This window comes from Rana temporaria, chromosome 3 (genome assembly GCF_905171775.1).
Source record: "Rana temporaria chromosome 3, aRanTem1.1, whole genome shotgun sequence".
Taxonomy (NCBI): Eukaryota; Metazoa; Chordata; class Amphibia; order Anura; family Ranidae; genus Rana; species Rana temporaria.
In genome coordinates, this window is record NC_053491.1 from 493,884,300 (window position 1) to 493,902,004 (window position 17,705).

The following is a 17,705-nucleotide window of genomic DNA, read 5'->3' on the forward strand; positions in this document are numbered from 1 at the left end:
TATTTATGTGCAGCGACCCAAGGTAATAGATTCAGGACAGGAGGACAAGAACCACTATAGCATGGGTGCTCAACCTGTGGCTCTCCAGCTGTTGCAAAACTACAATTCCCATAATGCCTCAGCCTTTGGGAGACATGCTTGTACCTGTCAGCGACTTGCAATGCCTCATGGGAATTGTAGTTCCGCAACAGCTGGAGAGCCACAGGTTGAGCACCCATGCACTATAGTGTTGTCTATTCCTGACTGACCGCAGTACGGTCTTCCAATCAACAGAAAATAATACTAGCACCTATAGTATATCTCTGATGATCATAGAAAAAAACAAACAGTCGCATGGCCAGTATGACCAAAAGGACATATGCGGCCTCAACCGTGTATTGCTGGTGTTATACTCCCTGCAGTCATAACTAGCAGAGAGTGATATTAGCATACTTCAGATAAACAATAGGGTATAGGACAAGGGACCGAAATGTTACAGACAGTAACATTGTGTATTCCAACACCCACAGTCATATACCTGATAGAAACGTCACTAGCAAGAAAACTCAATGCTGTGCGTTTCTGGATAGTAACAGTATACCGTCATGAACCCACAATACCAGTTGTGCATTATTTTGATTAGAAAAAAACTTGGAAAGTTTATATGACCAACAGCATGTTGTCAGCAACCCAATGTGTTACTTAATGCAACCTTGTCGGGTCATCTAATCAACAGAAATGTCACTAGCAAAAAAAGGACCCTTAAAGCAGTGCATATCTGAATTTATAAATATCCTTAACAATAATACAATGCTATGCGTTTCTAATCAGCAAAATTGCATAGTCATATAACCAGCAGAAGTGTCGCTATCAGTAACTCAGCATCATGCGTTTCTGATAAGTAATAGTGTACCAACATGTAACCTCCAGAAATTTTTACCAACAGTAACTCAGTGTGGTATGTTTCTGAATAACCATAGTGTGCGGTTTATATAAATAGAGGTGTCACCGACAAATCAATGTCATGCTTCTCTGATAAGCAATAATATACATTCCTGTATCCGACAGAAATTACACCGACAGTAACTCAATGTGGTATATTTCTGAATAACAATAGTGTGTGGTTTATATAATAGAGGTGTCACCGACAAATCAATGTCATGCTTCTCTGATAAGCAATAATATACATGCATGTATCCGACAGAAATTACACCGACAGTAACTCAATGTGGTATGTTTCTGAATAACAATAGTGTGCGAATATACCATAGAGGCGTCACCACCATTCAGTGTTATGCGTTTGATAAGGAACAGAGTACCGTTATCTAATCAATTTTAGGCATTTCTGGTGAGTCATAGGATATCCCTTGATCATCAGTCTACATATATACACACACAAATATATATATATATACATACATACACACACATATCTCAGAAATGACCCAAGATAAACCCATGTTGTGCATTTCTGATGTGCGGACAGACCAACGCTCTATCAGAGCATAACCTGAGTTTCAGATATTGATCCTTCATCCCAGTGAAGGAACATGGTAGTTCCAAATACTGGAAATCCGAGGTGTGTGACTATACCACAATAGTGGTAGCTGCTATTCTGCTATTGCAAAGGTCTGAGTAGGTGTAGCTGGTCCACACACAGGTGGGAGCTAGTCCAAGCCTTTAAGGTCTTAACGAGCACAGACTCAGAAATCAATTAGGTCTCTCATGAAGAGGTGACCATAGTCTCAGGCTGGAGGCAATCAGACACCTGTATGGCTGATTTTCATAGCTTTAACACAGGGGTTTGTACCAGAGAAACTCCCAATTAAGGGTTGCAGGCTAGCATTTTATGCTTCTCACACCACCTAAATGGTTTGTTGCCTGAGCCACAAGAGGTTTAGATTAACTCTAACACACTGACAGATATACCAGCAGTGTAAGGAGGAAGTGATCGGTTGGAACTTGGGAGATATTGTAACCAATAAACAACCCCCACAAGGGTAATAAACCCACTAGTATGCCCCCTGTTGGGCCTATCCTAAGAGTTTAGGAGGTCAGTTTTTTGGCTAAAAAACCTAACTGCACCCTTGTGATCTGCCTGTCAGATTCATGGCAGGCTGGCCCTAACTGGATTGAGCCTTGCTCAGCCCCCTTTTATGAGATTATTCTAGGGATTTTATAATCTCCTCAGAGGCCTATATTTGCCTGCAGGAGTCCAACCAGACCCTCTAGGGTGAATGGCTCCTGTTTAGCTTGGCTTACCATATCCTCCCTGTCCTCCTTAAGCTTCCTCTACCTGGACTAGAGGGAATGACTGTGAGGGCGGGGGAAGGGCACTAGGTTCCGTTCGGACAAGGCCTTCTTGGGAGGATATGTCTTCTCTAGGGATAAGCTCCTCTATGTCAGACCTTAAGTTACGGACTGCCTGGCGGCTTCATGGAAAATTTTTCCTTTCTCTGCCAAGTTATGAGGAGCTATGCCCTGTAGCGGTAGGAGACTGTTTATTTGGGGTCTCCTGGGATCCGCTGGGGGGTTTTTGCAAGACAAGAGATATACATATATGCATAATATTACTTTGTCCTCCCCCAGGACTGCAGGTTTGTACTGGGGAGGTGAAAGGGTGAGAAGTAAAAACCAGTCCTGTGCTGGCTGGCTGGCCCCAGAGACTCAGACCCTGAAGACCAGGACTCTCACTCCCTTTCCTCCTCCCTTTCCAAGGGGGAATGTACTCACTGCGCCCCGACCTGGATCTGCCTGCAGTCACATTTGCCTTCATCTCCTCCTGTCCATGAGGAGGTTTGGCTGGGTCCCCGGCTGTCGGTACCTCTTGTAAGGGCTATCCGGAAGCCGACCCTTCCACCGCCATGCTTCTCTCCGGCGTCCCTTCCGGGTTGCGCTGTGAGGCAAAAGCCCACCTTCACTCAGAGAGGCTTGGAGCGCCATGTTTCCAAAAGTAGGAAGCAGTACCCGGGAAGAGAGAGCTCTTCAAATGGCGGCGTTTCTTCTGCACCCTAGCGATGGCAAGCCTCCCCGCAGCTCAGAGCACTGGTGCACGCCTGGGGCGACCTGTGAGTTAGACCCGAAGGCCTACAGGTTAGTTCAGCCCTCCCCGGCCTCCCTAAGACCTGTCTCAACAGGGGTACCTTCGACCCTCCCCGGTCTCTAGGTTTTCAAACAAAACAAACGTGACGATGTGTTCGGAGAAACACAATCAATACTGAGGATCAAGGGGAAGGGTGGGGACTTTTAAATTGTTAAGTGATTGTGTTTCCTGTGGGGAGGAGCCATCATCTCTCGGGTGCCGTCCTGGAAGGTGATGAGAGAAACACAAAATCTGCCTGGTGGGGGGGCGACACAGAATCTGCCTGGTGGGGGGGCGACACAGAATCTGCCTGGTGGGGGGGCGACACAGAATCTGCCTGGTGGGGGGGCGACACAGAATCTGCCTGGTGGGGGGCGACACAGAATCTGCCTGGGGGGGGGGCGACACAGAATCTGCCTGGGGGGGCGACACAGAATCTGCCTGGGGGGGGGGGGCGACACAGAATCTGCCTGGTGGGGGGCGACACAGAATCTGCCTGGTGGGGGGCGACACAGAATCTGCCTGTGGGGGGCGACACAGAATCTGCCTGGGGGGGGCGACACAGAATCTGCCTGATGGGGGGGTGACACAGAATCTGCCTGGAGGGGGGGGGTGACACAGAATCTGCCTGGAGGGGGGGTGACACAGAATCTGCCTGGAGGGGGGGGGGGCGACACAGAATCTGCCTGGAGGGGGGGGGCGACACAGAATCTGCCTGGGGGGGGGGGGCGACACAGAATCTGCCTGGAGGGGGGGGGCGACACAGAATCTGCCTGGAGGGGGGGTGACACAGAATCTGCCTGGAGGGGGAGCGACACAGAATCTGCCTGGAGGGGGAGCGACACAGAATCTGCCTGGGGGGACACAGAATTCTGGGTGGTGATGGTTAAAATAAAATAAAATTTCCAATGAAAATTGAGTCAGTAAAATGTATTGTCAGTAAACTTTGACACAACAGGACCGTGTCTTGTATGAATAAAGTTTGTTGTAATGTTTGGTCCTTGTGCCGTTGTCACAGAACATCATCCAAGAGCCAATCCACATGCAGCTCTGAAAGTGCAGGGGCCGCTGTCACTCATAGAGAGGAGGCAGGGCAGAGGTGGGGCTGGAGCTCAGAGCCCCGGATTTCCAATCAGATGACAATGGAGGCGGAGCTGTAGCGGTGATCTGATGTCTGGGCCCCTGTACATGCGGTGCAGCCAGTGTGTCACCGCAGGCTTGTAGAACAATAGATGGGAGTGCGCATGCGCGGGTGTCCCTATCAGATCAGAGCTGTGAAGGGGGCACTGGTCACACAGCAACACAGGAAGTGGACAATACTGAGCAGAAATGACGCCATTTAGAAGAGGAAAAGAACACAAAGATTATAATTACTGGAATTCTATATTTAAGGATCAGAAAGAGAAAATAAAATGTGAGAGTTCATATCACTTTACTCCGATATTATTCCATTCTGGACATTCTGAGAGGGGGAGGAGCCATGTATTACCTGAGAGGGGAGGAGCCGTGTATTACCTGAGAGGGGGAGGAGCCGTGTATTACCTGAGAGGGGGAGGAGCCGTGTATTACCTGAGAGGGGGAGGAGCCGTGTATTACCTGAGAGGGGGAGGAGCCGTGTATTACCTGAGAGGGGGAGGAGCCGTGTATTACCTGAGAGGGGGAGGAGCCGTGTATTACCTGAGAGGGGGAGGAGCCATGTATTACCTGAGAGGGGAAGGAGCCATGTATTACCTGAGAGAGGGAGGAGCCATGTATTACCTGAGAGAGGGAGGAGCCATGTATTACCTGAGAGGGCGAGGATCTCCCACACACCATCTTCTTATCTTCATCTGTCTATAGATACATACCAGCCTCTTTCATCCCTTCATAGAAGTATAAAATGAGAGTGTTAGAGGAGGAAATGTTGCTGTGATGATGGAAAAGGGGGGAGGGGCTCATACTGTGCTCTGTAAGAAATGATGGAAAGGTGAGGGGCCCTCACCATGGCAGGGGCCACACACTCATGGCCATCCAACCATTGGGATAGCAGACTGTATGCCGGGTGTGCTTGGCTGTCATGTGTACAGGATGAGAGCTCACATCTGATTGGCTCAGTTATACGGACACATTGGATGGACAGCGGGGGATGGGGGGTAAAACCTTGTGGAAGATTGTAAGACCTGACTAAGATTATTATTGGTGGATCTGATTTTCCCATCCCCCATCTGTAATGATAAAACTTGGGATGAGGAATAAATTCTCCATCATCTGGGAAATGTGTGACTGGCACAGGAAATCTCAATCATCTCTCTCATTATCTGTATAACAACAGAGACCTCCAATGGGTTCTACAGAAATTGTATAGAATGTTTGTCACCCCGTCCTTCCATTTTCATTACAGTGCAGCCCGGGTGTCAGAAGACCTCCCAACAACGTCCCCCTTCCATCATCTCCACCCAATGTTCTCTACACAGGGCCGGACTGGGAGTAAAAACCAGCCCTGGAAAACATTTCATACCAGCCCCATAGCATTATTATACCAGCCCAACATCATAACGTCATTATTTTCTTGTTCATAAAAGAGAAAACCATACATTTTAAAGAAACATTTAAAGAGCGTATTATATAAAGATAAGACAGATATGAAAGCACATAGGGCTAGGGAGATATATATATATATTACAGTGGAACCTCGGATTACGAGCATAATCCATTCCAGGAGAATGCTCGTAATCCAAAGTACTCGCATTTCAAAGCGAGTTTCCCCATTGAAGTCAATGGAAACGAAAATTATTTGTTCCACATTGACTTCAATTGCATGCAATACCGCATGTGGCCAGAGGTAGGGGGCACAGGAGAGCATCGGAGACACTCAGAAATGTCACTTGCCACTTGTCCCTTGTCACCAGATTCAGCATGTCGTGACAGCAGGGGGACTGGGCGACAGCAGGGGGACTGGGCGACAGCAGGGGGACTGGGCGACAGCAGGGGGACTGGGCGACAGAGGACTTGGCGACAGCAGGGGACTGGGTGACAGAGGACTTGGCGACAGCAGGGGACTGGGTGACAGAGGACTTGGCGACTGGGTGACAGAGGACTTGGCGACAGCAGGGGACTGGGTGACATAGGACTTGGTGACAGCAGGGGACTGGGTGACATAGGACTTGGCGACAGCAGGGGACTGGGTGACATAGGACTTGGCGACAGCAGGGGACTGGGTGACAGAGGACTTGGCGACAGCAGGGGACTGAGGACTTGGTGACAGCAGGGGACTGGGTAACAGAGGACATGGCGACAGAGAACTTGGCGACAGCAGGGGAATGGGTGACAGAGGGCTGGGTGACAGAGGACTTGGCGACAGCAGGGGACTGGGTGACAGAGGACTTGGCGACTGGGTGACAGAGGACTTGGTGACAGCAGGGGACTGGGTAACAGAGGACATGGCGACAGAGAACTTGGCGACAGCAGGGGACTGGGTGACAGAGGACTTGGCGACTGGGTGACAGAGGACTTGGTGACAGCAGGGGACTGGGTAACAGAGGACATGGCGACAGAGAACTTGGCGACAGCAGGGGACTGGGTGACAGAGGGCTGGGTGACAGGGGACTGGGTGACACAGGGGACTGGGTGACAGCAGGGGGCTGGGTGACACATGGGACTGGGTGACACATGGGACTGGGTGACACATGGGACTGGGTGACACATGGGACTGGGTGACACATGGGACTGGGTGACAGAGGGGACTGGGTGACAGAGGGCTGGGTGACAGAGGGGGACTGGGTGACAGCAGGGGACTGGGTGACAGCAGGGGACTGGGTGACACATGGGACTGGGTGACAGCAGGGGGCTGGGTGACAGCAGGGCACTGGGTGACACAGGGCACTGGGTGACACAGGGCACTGGGTGACACAGGGCACTGGGTGACACAGGGGACTGGGTGACACAGGGGACTGAGTGACACAGGGGACTGGGTGACACAGGGGACTGGGTGACACAGGGCTGGGTGACACAGGGGACTGGGTGACACAGGGGACTGAGTGACACAGGGGACTGAGTGACACAGGGGACTGGGTGACAGGGCTGGGTGACACTGGGGACTGGGTGGCACAGGGGACTGGGTGGCACAGGGGACTGGGTGGCACAGGGGACTGGGTGGCACAGGGGACTGGGTGGCACAGGGGACTGGGTGACAGCAGGGGGCTGGGTGACACAGGGCACTGGGTGACACAGGGCACTGGGTGACACAGGGCACTGGGTGACACAGGGGACTGAGTGACACAGGGGACTGAGTGACACAGGGGACTGAGTGACACAGGGGACTGGGTGACACAGGGCTGGGTGACACAGGGGACTGGGTGACACAGGGGACTGGGTGACACAAGGGACTGAGTGACACAGGGGACTGAGTGACACAGGGGACTGAGTGACACAGGGGACTGGGTGACACAGGGGACTGGGTGACACAGGGCTGGGTGACACAGGGCTGGGTGACACAGGGGACTGGGTGACACAGGGGACTGGGTGACACAGGACTGGGTGACACAAGGCTGGGTGGCACAGGGGACTGGGTGACACAGGGCTGGGTGACACAGGACTGGGTGACACAGGGCACTGGGTGACACAGGGCACTGGGTGACACAGGGGACTGGGTGATACAGGACTGGGTGATACAGGACTGGGTGATACAGGACTGGGTGATACAGGACTGGGTGACACAGGACTGGGTGGCACAGGGGGCTGGGTGACACAGGGGGCTGGGTGACACAGGGCTGGGTGACACAGGGCTGGGTGACACAGGACTGGGTGACACAGGACTGGGTGGCACAGGACTGGGTGGCACAGGGGGCTGGGTGACACAGGGCTGGGTGACACTGGGGACTGGGTGACACAGGGGACTGGGTGACACAGGGGACTGGGTGACACAGGGGACTGGGTGACACAGGGGACTGGGTGGCACAGGGGACTGGGTGGCACAGGGGACTGGGTGGCACAGGGGGCTGGGTGACACAGGGGGCTGGGTGACACAGGGGGCTGGGTGACACAGGGCTGGGTGACACAGGGGGCTGGGTGACACGGGGCTGGGTGACACAGGGGACTGGGTGGCACAGGGGACTGGGTGGCACAGGGGACTGGGTGGCACATGGGACTGGGTGACACAGGGCTGGGTGGCACAGGGGAGTGGCACAGGGCTGGGTGGCACAGGGGACTGGGTGACACAGGGCTGGGTGGCACAGGGGACTGGGTGACACAGGGCTGGGTGGCACAGGGGACTGGGTGACACAGGGCTGGGTGGCACAGGGGACTGGGTGACACAGGGCTGGGTGGCACAGGGGACTGGATGACACAGGGGACAGCTACATAAAAAGTAAAACATTTTTAGAGCCTTTTTTTTTTGTACCTCCATCCATGTTGTTCTGCCCAGAACGTGGGACCTTGCGATCATCCCTGAGGCCGGTAGCTCCGCCCCCACATGACAGGCGGGGCCACACCCCTCACGAGTCCTGACCATTGTAAGTGAGGGAGGCGGGCCAGCACCTAAGCATCAGAGCCCTGAACCGCCGAATGGCTCAGCAGCTGGAGGAGCCGGGGGAGGGAACTGTCAGTGTACTGCATGCGATAGTTCCCTCCCCGCGCCCCCGCACAATCCACAGCAGACAATGACATTCCCTCTCCACCTCCGGTACACACTGCTGTAGGTGCGCCGTGCATATAAATCGAGCTGGTCTAGGAGGGCGGGACGGACTTTTCTCACAGCAGCGCGGCAACATTTTTAACACTCGCTGCCCGAGGAGGAGGGAGCGGATCTCTGCGCTGCAGCCACAGCTTAGCCCAAAGCGGCCCAGGGCAGGCAGCCTGGCGGGAAATTTCCCGGTATCCCGGTTGGCCAGTCCGGCCCTGTCTCTACATTTTACTATTCACATTCTAAGACTTAGTCTGTGTGTTTCCTCCAATAGAACAGATCTTACCATCTCTCCACAGAGAAGCCGACATTCCGGAGGACCTCACAACAACGTCCCACTTCTGACTCCGACATCTTCTCATCATCATCCAATCTTATCCACAGACAGGTCAGAGTTCGGTTTGTGGAGATAACGGAGGAAAGATCATCACAGCACCGCAATGTCACTTTACAGTCCCAAATCCTGGAGGGAGAAGCAGGAAAGAGGTGAAATGTTCTTCCAGGGAGGGGCAGAAGTAGACACATCCAATGAATAATCAGTGGGCGGAGTCTTAGAAAATTAAATGTTTTTCCAGGGAGGGGCAGAAGTAGACACATCCAATGCATAATGAATGGGCGGAGTCTTAGAAAATGAAATGGTTTTTTTCAGGGAGGGGCAGAAGTAGACACATCCAATGAATAATCAGTGGGCGGGGTCTTGGATGGATGATGTCATGAAATATTGGTTGGACCTCCCCTGTGAAATGGAGGTAAGTTGTCACCCACCTGAAAAGTCTTAGTGTGGAGTTACACTGTTGAAAGTACATTGAGGCGTACGTGGTAACGTACACATTGGAGGGGTGAATGGCTCCATATAGATTCCCTTTCACACTAAACTGCGGCACATCGATGGGAACCGGCCACATAGGAAATAATGGGATTTCTACTTCACATGCGTCTCCGTGCAGCAAAATATGTCAGAAGATCAACCAATCATTGGACAGACGACCCTCGGGCGGAGCCGGGTGATGTCATTTCCTGCCTGGAACTGAAACAGGAAGTGGTGCTGGTGAGTGATATTATCTACTGCCCAATTGGTTGCTGGATATGCTGACATATTATTGGTTGTCAGTGCATTTATTGTAAATAAAGAGACAATTGTTTTGAAGGACGTACTTCACTATTGGTGGCATTTTTGTTTTGTTTGGAGTTCTATATCCATCCAATCAGGAGGGACCAGATCCCTTAAAGGAACCCCACGCTTGTGACAGCTGATCTTGTGGGAAGTCCCTTGGGCCTAGGCCGATGAGGCAAAAAAAAAACCCCTGAAAAAAAGGACCCGCACCCTCCAGCGCACACAGTGACAGCGCTGCTCCATTTGCTCCTCAGCAGCGGCGCTGTGATAGGGGAGAGGAGAGATGTGGACTGTCTGTGTATTTCCCCCGCTCGCCCCCCTTCCCTTTCTCCTGTCAACCAAAGAGAGAGCGGCTCTAATCGGGGATGCCGCCCACTCAGAGAAGAGCGCACGCTCTGACCTCCCTCCACTCTCTCATATGTGTGTCAGTGGAGACACCGTGTCCTAGGAGAGGTGAGTGATCAACACCCTGTGCACAGACACCCAACATCATGGTCACCCTCCTCCTCAGACTGGGCTCTCCTCACTTGTTAGCCGTCATCTGTGCCTCCCCCATGCAGTGTGTGTCCCCTCCCCCCCTCCACTCACCTACCTGCCTCACCCCCTCCATAAACCTACCTGCCCCCTCCACTCCCCTACCTGCCCCCACCCCCCTCCACTCACCTATGTGCTTACTTCTTCGACCCAAACCCCAAACAACCACCAAAGACCCTGCACAGCCACCAGGGACCCCAAAGAGCTACCAAGGACAACGCAGAGCCACCAGAGTTCCCACTCAGGGACCAAGGACCACACATACAACCACCAGGGACCCTGTACAGAGATCCCACACAGCCACCAGGGACCCCACACAGCCACCAGGATCCCCACAAAGCTACCAAGGACCCCGCAAACCATCAGAGACCCCTCACAGCCACCAGGGACCCCACATAACCACCAGGGACCCTTCACAACCACCAGAGTTCCCACTCAGAGACCAGGGACCCCACACAGCCACCAGGGACCCCATACAGCCACCAGGATCCCCACAGAGCTACCAAGGACCCCGCAAACATCAGAGACCCCTCACAGCCACCAGGGACCCCGCACAACCACCAGGAAACCCGCAGAGCAACCAGGGACACCGCAGAGCCACCAAAGTTCTCACTCAGGGACAAAGGACAACACACAACCACCAGGGACCCTTCACAGAGATCCCACACAGCCACCAGGGATCCCCCACACCCACCAGAGTTCCCACTCAAAGACCAGGGACCCCATACAGCCACCAGGATCCCCACAGAGCTACCAAGGACCCCGCAAACCATCAGAGACCCCTCACAGCCACCAGGGACCCCGCGCAACCACCAGGGACCCCACACAGGGACCAGGGACCCCACACAGCCACCAGAGACCCCGGACAGCCACCAGGGAACCCGCACAGGGACTAGAGCTAAATGGTCCATGAATAGTTCTGATGGATGAGAATTGGTAACACCGGCATGTCAGTCTGATCCCAACAAGACCAATCACTGCTTGTCTGGTGTAATAAGACTCCATAGAACCATTCTGTGAGTTTCTCCTGGATTCTATCCTCACTACACATACCCCAACATGTGTACAATCGGGAGGAATTATTTCCATCTCTCTGCAACTAATATTTTATTTTGTATGAGAGATAAAATAGATTCCTCTGATCTCTGACATAAATCAATGTCTGGCAGACAGTTGGGGGTCTTCTCACTGTATCGGCCTTGTTCCCTGCTGGGCTTGTAGATGAAATGACTAGGACTTCTCTTTGAGGTTCAGTGAGGTGACAATTTTATATCTACAAGGATGGGGGGATTTTATTGGCATCTAGGGGTCACTTCTGGTCTAGAGACTCGCTCTGTCCTTCCAGATTCTAATGGAGGACCATCTGTCTATGATTGGTCACTGAATGAAGAGAATACGGAGTCCTGTGTGTCTTCTGGTCCATTTCAGGTCTGAATTCAGCTTAAAATTTGTGTTGAAATTGGACCTGAAATGGTGAATGGAGACGCACCGGACCCCCTGCTGTGACCTCCAGTGTGACCCCAACCAAAGTGTGATCTCTGATAGTCAGTGGAGGGGGGAGGGGATGAAAGCCAATAACAGCGAGTGACCTGAAGGACTATGATGGGAACTCAAAGTGTAACCGGACAATCAGAAGTCTGTCTTTGTATAACTTTCATCTAGGTGACATGTCTGGATCCCTCACATAGAAGATTTATACCGGAATCCTGCAGAATATTATATCATTTATAGGATAATTCTCACCACATCTCCTGCAGAGTACAGCCAGGATCTCTGAGCCCCTCAAATACAAGTTTTATTCCAGAGTCTTCCAGATAATTCCCTGATGAATCCAGTCTGGTGAGGGATCGATTATTGATAAGAATGGATCGTAGATCATCACAGCCGGAGGAAGTCACACCACAATCATACAACCTGCAGAGACAAATCCAGACACATGATATTATATTATAAGATGAATATGAGGAGATGATAAAGGTGAAGCTGTTGTAGTACTTATGTCTACATAGTATAAAGAGGGGGCGCTGTGACAGCTCAGTCACCCCCTTATGTACCCGGTTATTAAGCAGGACCTCACACAGTGTCTCATACAGGGTCTTCTGAAATTGATAGATAAAGGAAAGGATCTGGGGGGTTTATGAAATAAAACAGCAGGATTTCTGATGGTGGATACCCCAGTGACCCCAATATTCCATCACCTTCCTAAAGTCCACAAATCAGTGGAGAGGGGGCAGCAGTTTCCTTCTATTCTTTGGTTTACCTTTCTGAATTGATGGTTGTTTACTGTTATATATAAAGGGGAAAAAACAAAAAGGGGGTGGTCTTAGGCTTGGTTGCTAACTATTTCAGGTGATGCGATTAAGTTTTTTGTTTTTCTTTGCTTCTCAAGCCTGGGTATGCCCGATAGGCTTTGTTTTTGTAAACCTTACCTCATTCTTAAATTCAATAAAAAGAATTTGCAAAAAAAAAAAAAAAAAAGTCCACAAATCAGGAGTTCCCATTGAAGATCACCGGATTGTGGCAGGAATAGGATCCCTTATAGAGAATGTAGGGGGGGGAGGGGTGGATATACATTTACAGCTTTTAGTGCTGAGACTTATGGGATATATTAGAGATACAAGTACTATATTGGTGGCTATTCCACATTTACAATGGGATTCTACATTCACATGGGGGACACTTCACATTAAAGCACTTTATTCTCCCATCCCCCATTCTTTAGTGTCTCCAGCAATCAGATATCATCTCCATAGATATGAATCATATACTAGGATGTTACAGGATTTATTACAGAGGATGGAAAGGATGAAGGTTTTTACCTTAACCACTTCATCCCTGGAAGGTTTTACCCCCTTAAAGTGGAGGTTCACCCGAAAACGTAATTTTTAACATTAGATTGATGCTCATTTTGTCAAGGGGAATCGGGTAGTTCTTTTAAAATCGAAGCAGTACTTACCGTTTTAGAGAGCGATCTTCTCCGCCGCTTCCGGGTATGGGCTGCGGGACTGGGCGTTCCTATTTGATTGACACGCTTCCTATGTGGAAAAAGTGTAGCGCTAACAGTGAATCAATTGTGATAAAACAATCTAAATTGTATCGCGCAAAACCACATGTGAACTAATGGTATCGATGATAATTAAAGTCCATAAATCCTTGACTGGATAAATGAATTGAATCAAACTATGTTGAAAGACGTTCAATAACTGGATAAATAAACAAAATTCAACGGTGAGAAGTGAGAAGTCCACCACCACTTATGACAAGGGGCTTACCGGATGGATTGGACCCAGAAAGGCATATACCTACTAGTTACTCTCTTTTTAAAATAAATATTGATTTTTACGGAATTATGCTATGTGCGCCCCACTTTTTCTTTTACATACTCATCGGTTGAATAATCAATATGCCCTCCTTGTGATCTGTTGAATATCGCTGCATGCTGGGAACCATTCCTGAATTGTCTGCCTGAGGTCTCTTTTTCAATAATACCGAATCGCAAGACGTGTATGGTGTACCCTCTTCAGTGTATCATCTTTAACAAAGCTTGATTGGCCTAGTAGGTATATGCCTTTCTGGGTCCAATCCATCCGGTAAGCCCCTTGTCATAAGTGGTGGTGGACTTCTCACTTCTCACCGTTGAATTTTGTTTATTTATCCAGTTATTGAACGTCTTTCAACATAGTTTGATTCAATTCATTTATCCAGTCAAGGATTTATGGACTTTAATTATCATCGATACCATTAGTTCACATGTGGTGTTGCACGATACAATTTAGATTGTTTTATCACAATTGATTCACTGTTAGCGCTACACTTTTTCCACATATGTTTTACTAGCAACTTTTGATCTCTTTTGCTGTGTTAGCGGCTATGAGATAGCGCAGTATTTTTTTCGTTTTGTTTATTTATGATTGACACGCTTCCGACAGGCTTCCGACGGTCACATACATCGCGTCACGATTTTCCGAAAGTAGCTGAACGTCGGTGCGCAGGCGCCGTATAGAGCCGCACCGACGTTCGGCTTCTTTCGGGTACTCGTGATGCAATGTATGCGACCGTCGGAAGCCTGTCAATCAAATAGGAACACCAAGTCCCGAAGACCATACCCGGAAGTGGCGGAGAAGATCTATCTCTAATGCCCCATACAGACGGTCGTTTTTTGTGATGAAAAAAAAATGACGTTTGAAGTGATGAAAAAAAACGACATTTTTGAAACTTCATTTTCAAAAATGATGGAGCATACACACCATCATTTTGAAAAATGATGAACAAAGTGACGGCACTCTAAAGGGGAAGTTCTATTCGCCTTGAGGCTGCTTTTAGCTGGTTACTTGTTAGTAAAAGATGATTCGTGCTTTTTTGTCTGTTAAAGCGTGATGAATGTGCTATCTCCATTATGAATGGTAGTTTTACCTCCCGTCTCAAAACTTGCTTCTGGGCATGTGCGGGTTTAAAAACGTCGTTTTGCCCACACACTATCATTTTCATTGACACAAAAAATGACATTTTGAAAAACGACACAAAAAATTCGAGCATGTTCGAATTTTTTTTTGGTCGTTTTTCTGAAGACATAAAACGACATTTTCCCCACACACTATCATTTTAAATGACGTTTTCAAAAACGTCATTTTTTTTCATCACAAAAAACGATCGTCTGTATGCGGCATAAGGCTAGGTTCACACTGCTGCAAATTCAAAATCACAGTAAAATCGTGATTTTACCGTGATTTCGCGGCTGCGGTTTTGCCGCGATTTCGGCCGCGATTTAAGAGACATCTGTGCAGGGTTCAATGTAAATCGTGGCCCGAAATCACAAAAAGTAGTACAGGAACTACTTTTTAAAATCGGTGCAGCGCCGCAGATGCGGCGTCGCACCGATTAGGACGGTGCCATTGCCGACAATTGCCGGCAAATGCCGCCCATTTGAGATGCGATTTGACATGTGAAATCGCATCTCAAATCGTACCAAATCGTAACCTGGGCTAAAACGGTAAGTACTGCTTAGATTTTAAAAAGAACACCCGATTCCCCTTGACAAAATGAGCATCAATCTATTGTTAAAAAAAAAAATTCGGGTGAACTCCCGCTTTAACCACTTGCTGACCACCGCATGTGCATAAAAGTCGGCAGACCTGTACGGTGCTTTGAATATGCCACCGTGCTCCCCTGCCACGAGCTCCCTGAGCATGCCCATGGGTCCCACGGACTCGATGTCCGCCGGGTGCCGCAATCATCTCACGGAGAGGCAGAACGAAGGATACCTATGTAAACAAGGCATTTCCCTGTTCTGTCTAGTGACAGGACAGTGATCGACTGCTTCCTGTGATCGGGAGCAGTGATCGCTGTCATGTCACTGATAGCCCATCCCCCCACAGTTAGAATCACTCCCTAGGACACACTTTTTTTTTCTTTTTTTTTTTCTAAAGTGTATTTTGTGCGTGTACTCGAGAAAGGAGCCGGACTGCAGGAGTTGGGAGTAGGCAGGCCTCCCCCAGAGGCAATCTGCCACCTTTCTCCATGCCCCGGGTGGCAATGGTGGGTGTGTGAGGGGGTCCTCCCACACAGCCCGCCCTACCTGCTCCGCTTTGGAGCCCAACGGGGCAGAGGGACTCCCTATAAGGGAGTGAGAGGATCTAGCCCGCTCAGCCCCGTTAGTCCTTCGCCTCTCTTTTTAGAGACCGCATGATCAAAGTGCGTGCATGTTAACCCAATTTCGAGTGCGTGTAAGTGTGGTGGTTTTTGTGGGAGGGGGGTGGACGTATTAAGCGCAGGCTTACCTCGCATAGCACACCCACCGGGAGCCGGGCTGAGACCACCAAACTCAATTCACATGTAGCCCGAGACCGGGATCCGAACCCCTAGCTGCAGAGGTGAATGTCTTGTCAGCGCAGTGCCAATCGCGTTGAGCCACCGCAGCTCCCCTCCCCTAGGACACACTTAACCCCTTGATCACCCCCTAGTGGTTAACCCCTTCACTGTCATTTACACAGTAATCAGTGCATTTTTATAGCACTGATCGCTGTAAAAATGGTTGCAAAATAGTGCCCGATGTGTCCTCCATAATGTCGCAGTCCCAAGAAAATTGCAGATCACCGCCATTACTAGTAAGAAAAAAAATTATAATAAAAATGCCAAAAAACTATCCCCTATTTTGTAGACGCTATGTGCCAGATTCAGAAAGAGATACGACGGCGTATCTCCTGATACGCCGTCGTATCTCTGAGTGCGCTCGGTCGTATCTATGCGCCTGATTCATAGAATCAGTTACGCATAGATATCCCTAAGATCCGACAGGTGTAAGTGTCTTACACCGTCATATCTTAGGCTGCATATTTACGCTGGCCGCTAGGTGGCGCTTCCGTCAATTTCAGTGTAGAATATGCAAATTAGGTAGATACGCCGATTCACAAAACGTACGTCTGCCCGGCGCATTTTTTTACGTCATTTACATTAGGCTTTTTCCGGCGTATAGTTATCCCTGGGTCTATGAGGCACAGCCAATGTTAAGTATGGCCGTCGTTCCCACGACGAAATTTGATTTTTTACGTTGTTTGCGTAAGTCGTTCGCGAATAGGGCTGGACGTAATTTACGTCCACGTCGAAAGCATGGCGATTTGCCAACGTCATTTGGAGCATGCGCACTGGGATTCAGTCACGGCCGGCGCATGCGCAGTTCGTTCGGCGCAGGGACGCGCTTCATTTAAATTATACAAGCCCCCTACCCGCCAAATTTGAATTCCACGGGGGGGTTTACGCTACGCCACCGCAACTTTACAGGCAAGTGCTTTGTGAATAAAGCACTTGCCTGAAAAACTTGCGGCGGCGTAACGTAAATGACATACGTTACGCCAGCAGAAAGATCCGCTGATCTTTCTGAATCTGGCCCAATAACTTTTGCACAAACCAATCAATGAACACTTATCGCGATTTTTTTTAACCAAAAATTTGTATAAGAATACGTATCCCCTAAACCGAGGGAAAAAAATGTGGGATATTTATTATAGGAAAAAGTTAAAAATGTATTTTTTTTCAAAATGTACGCACTTTTTTGTTTATAGCGCAAATAATAAAAAAAGCAGAGGAGATCAAATACCACCAAAAGAAAGCTCTACTTGTGGGTAAAAAAGGACATCAATTTTATTTGGGTACAACGTTGCACGCCCGCGCAATTGTCAGTTAATGCGACGCAGTGCCGAATTGCGAAAAAGGGCTCTGGTCAGGAAGGGGGTTAATTCTTCAGGGGCTGAAGTGGTTAATGACCAGGGCACTTTTTACAATTTGGCACTGCCCTGTTTAACTGGTAATTGTGCGGTCGTGCGACGCTGTACCCAAACAAA

General features: G+C 49.7%; 1 protein-coding gene across 2 annotated transcripts in view; it reads right to left on the minus strand.

Annotated features, from left to right (window-relative positions):
* Positions 1-17,705, minus strand: part of LOC120933835 (NACHT, LRR and PYD domains-containing protein 3-like) — a 59,537-nt gene that overhangs the window by 3,559 nt on the left and 38,273 nt on the right. For both annotated transcript variants that reach the window (XM_040347244.1, XM_040347245.1), the window contains exons 7-9: positions 12,112-12,282; positions 9,007-9,183; positions 4,847-4,923 (exon numbers count right to left, since the gene is read on the minus strand). In XM_040347244.1, coding sequence (XP_040203178.1) covers positions 4,887-4,923; positions 9,007-9,183; positions 12,112-12,282 — 385 coding nt within the window. In that variant the 3' untranslated portion in view covers positions 4,847-4,886. The remainder of the gene's footprint in view (positions 1-4,846; positions 4,924-9,006; positions 9,184-12,111; positions 12,283-17,705) is intronic.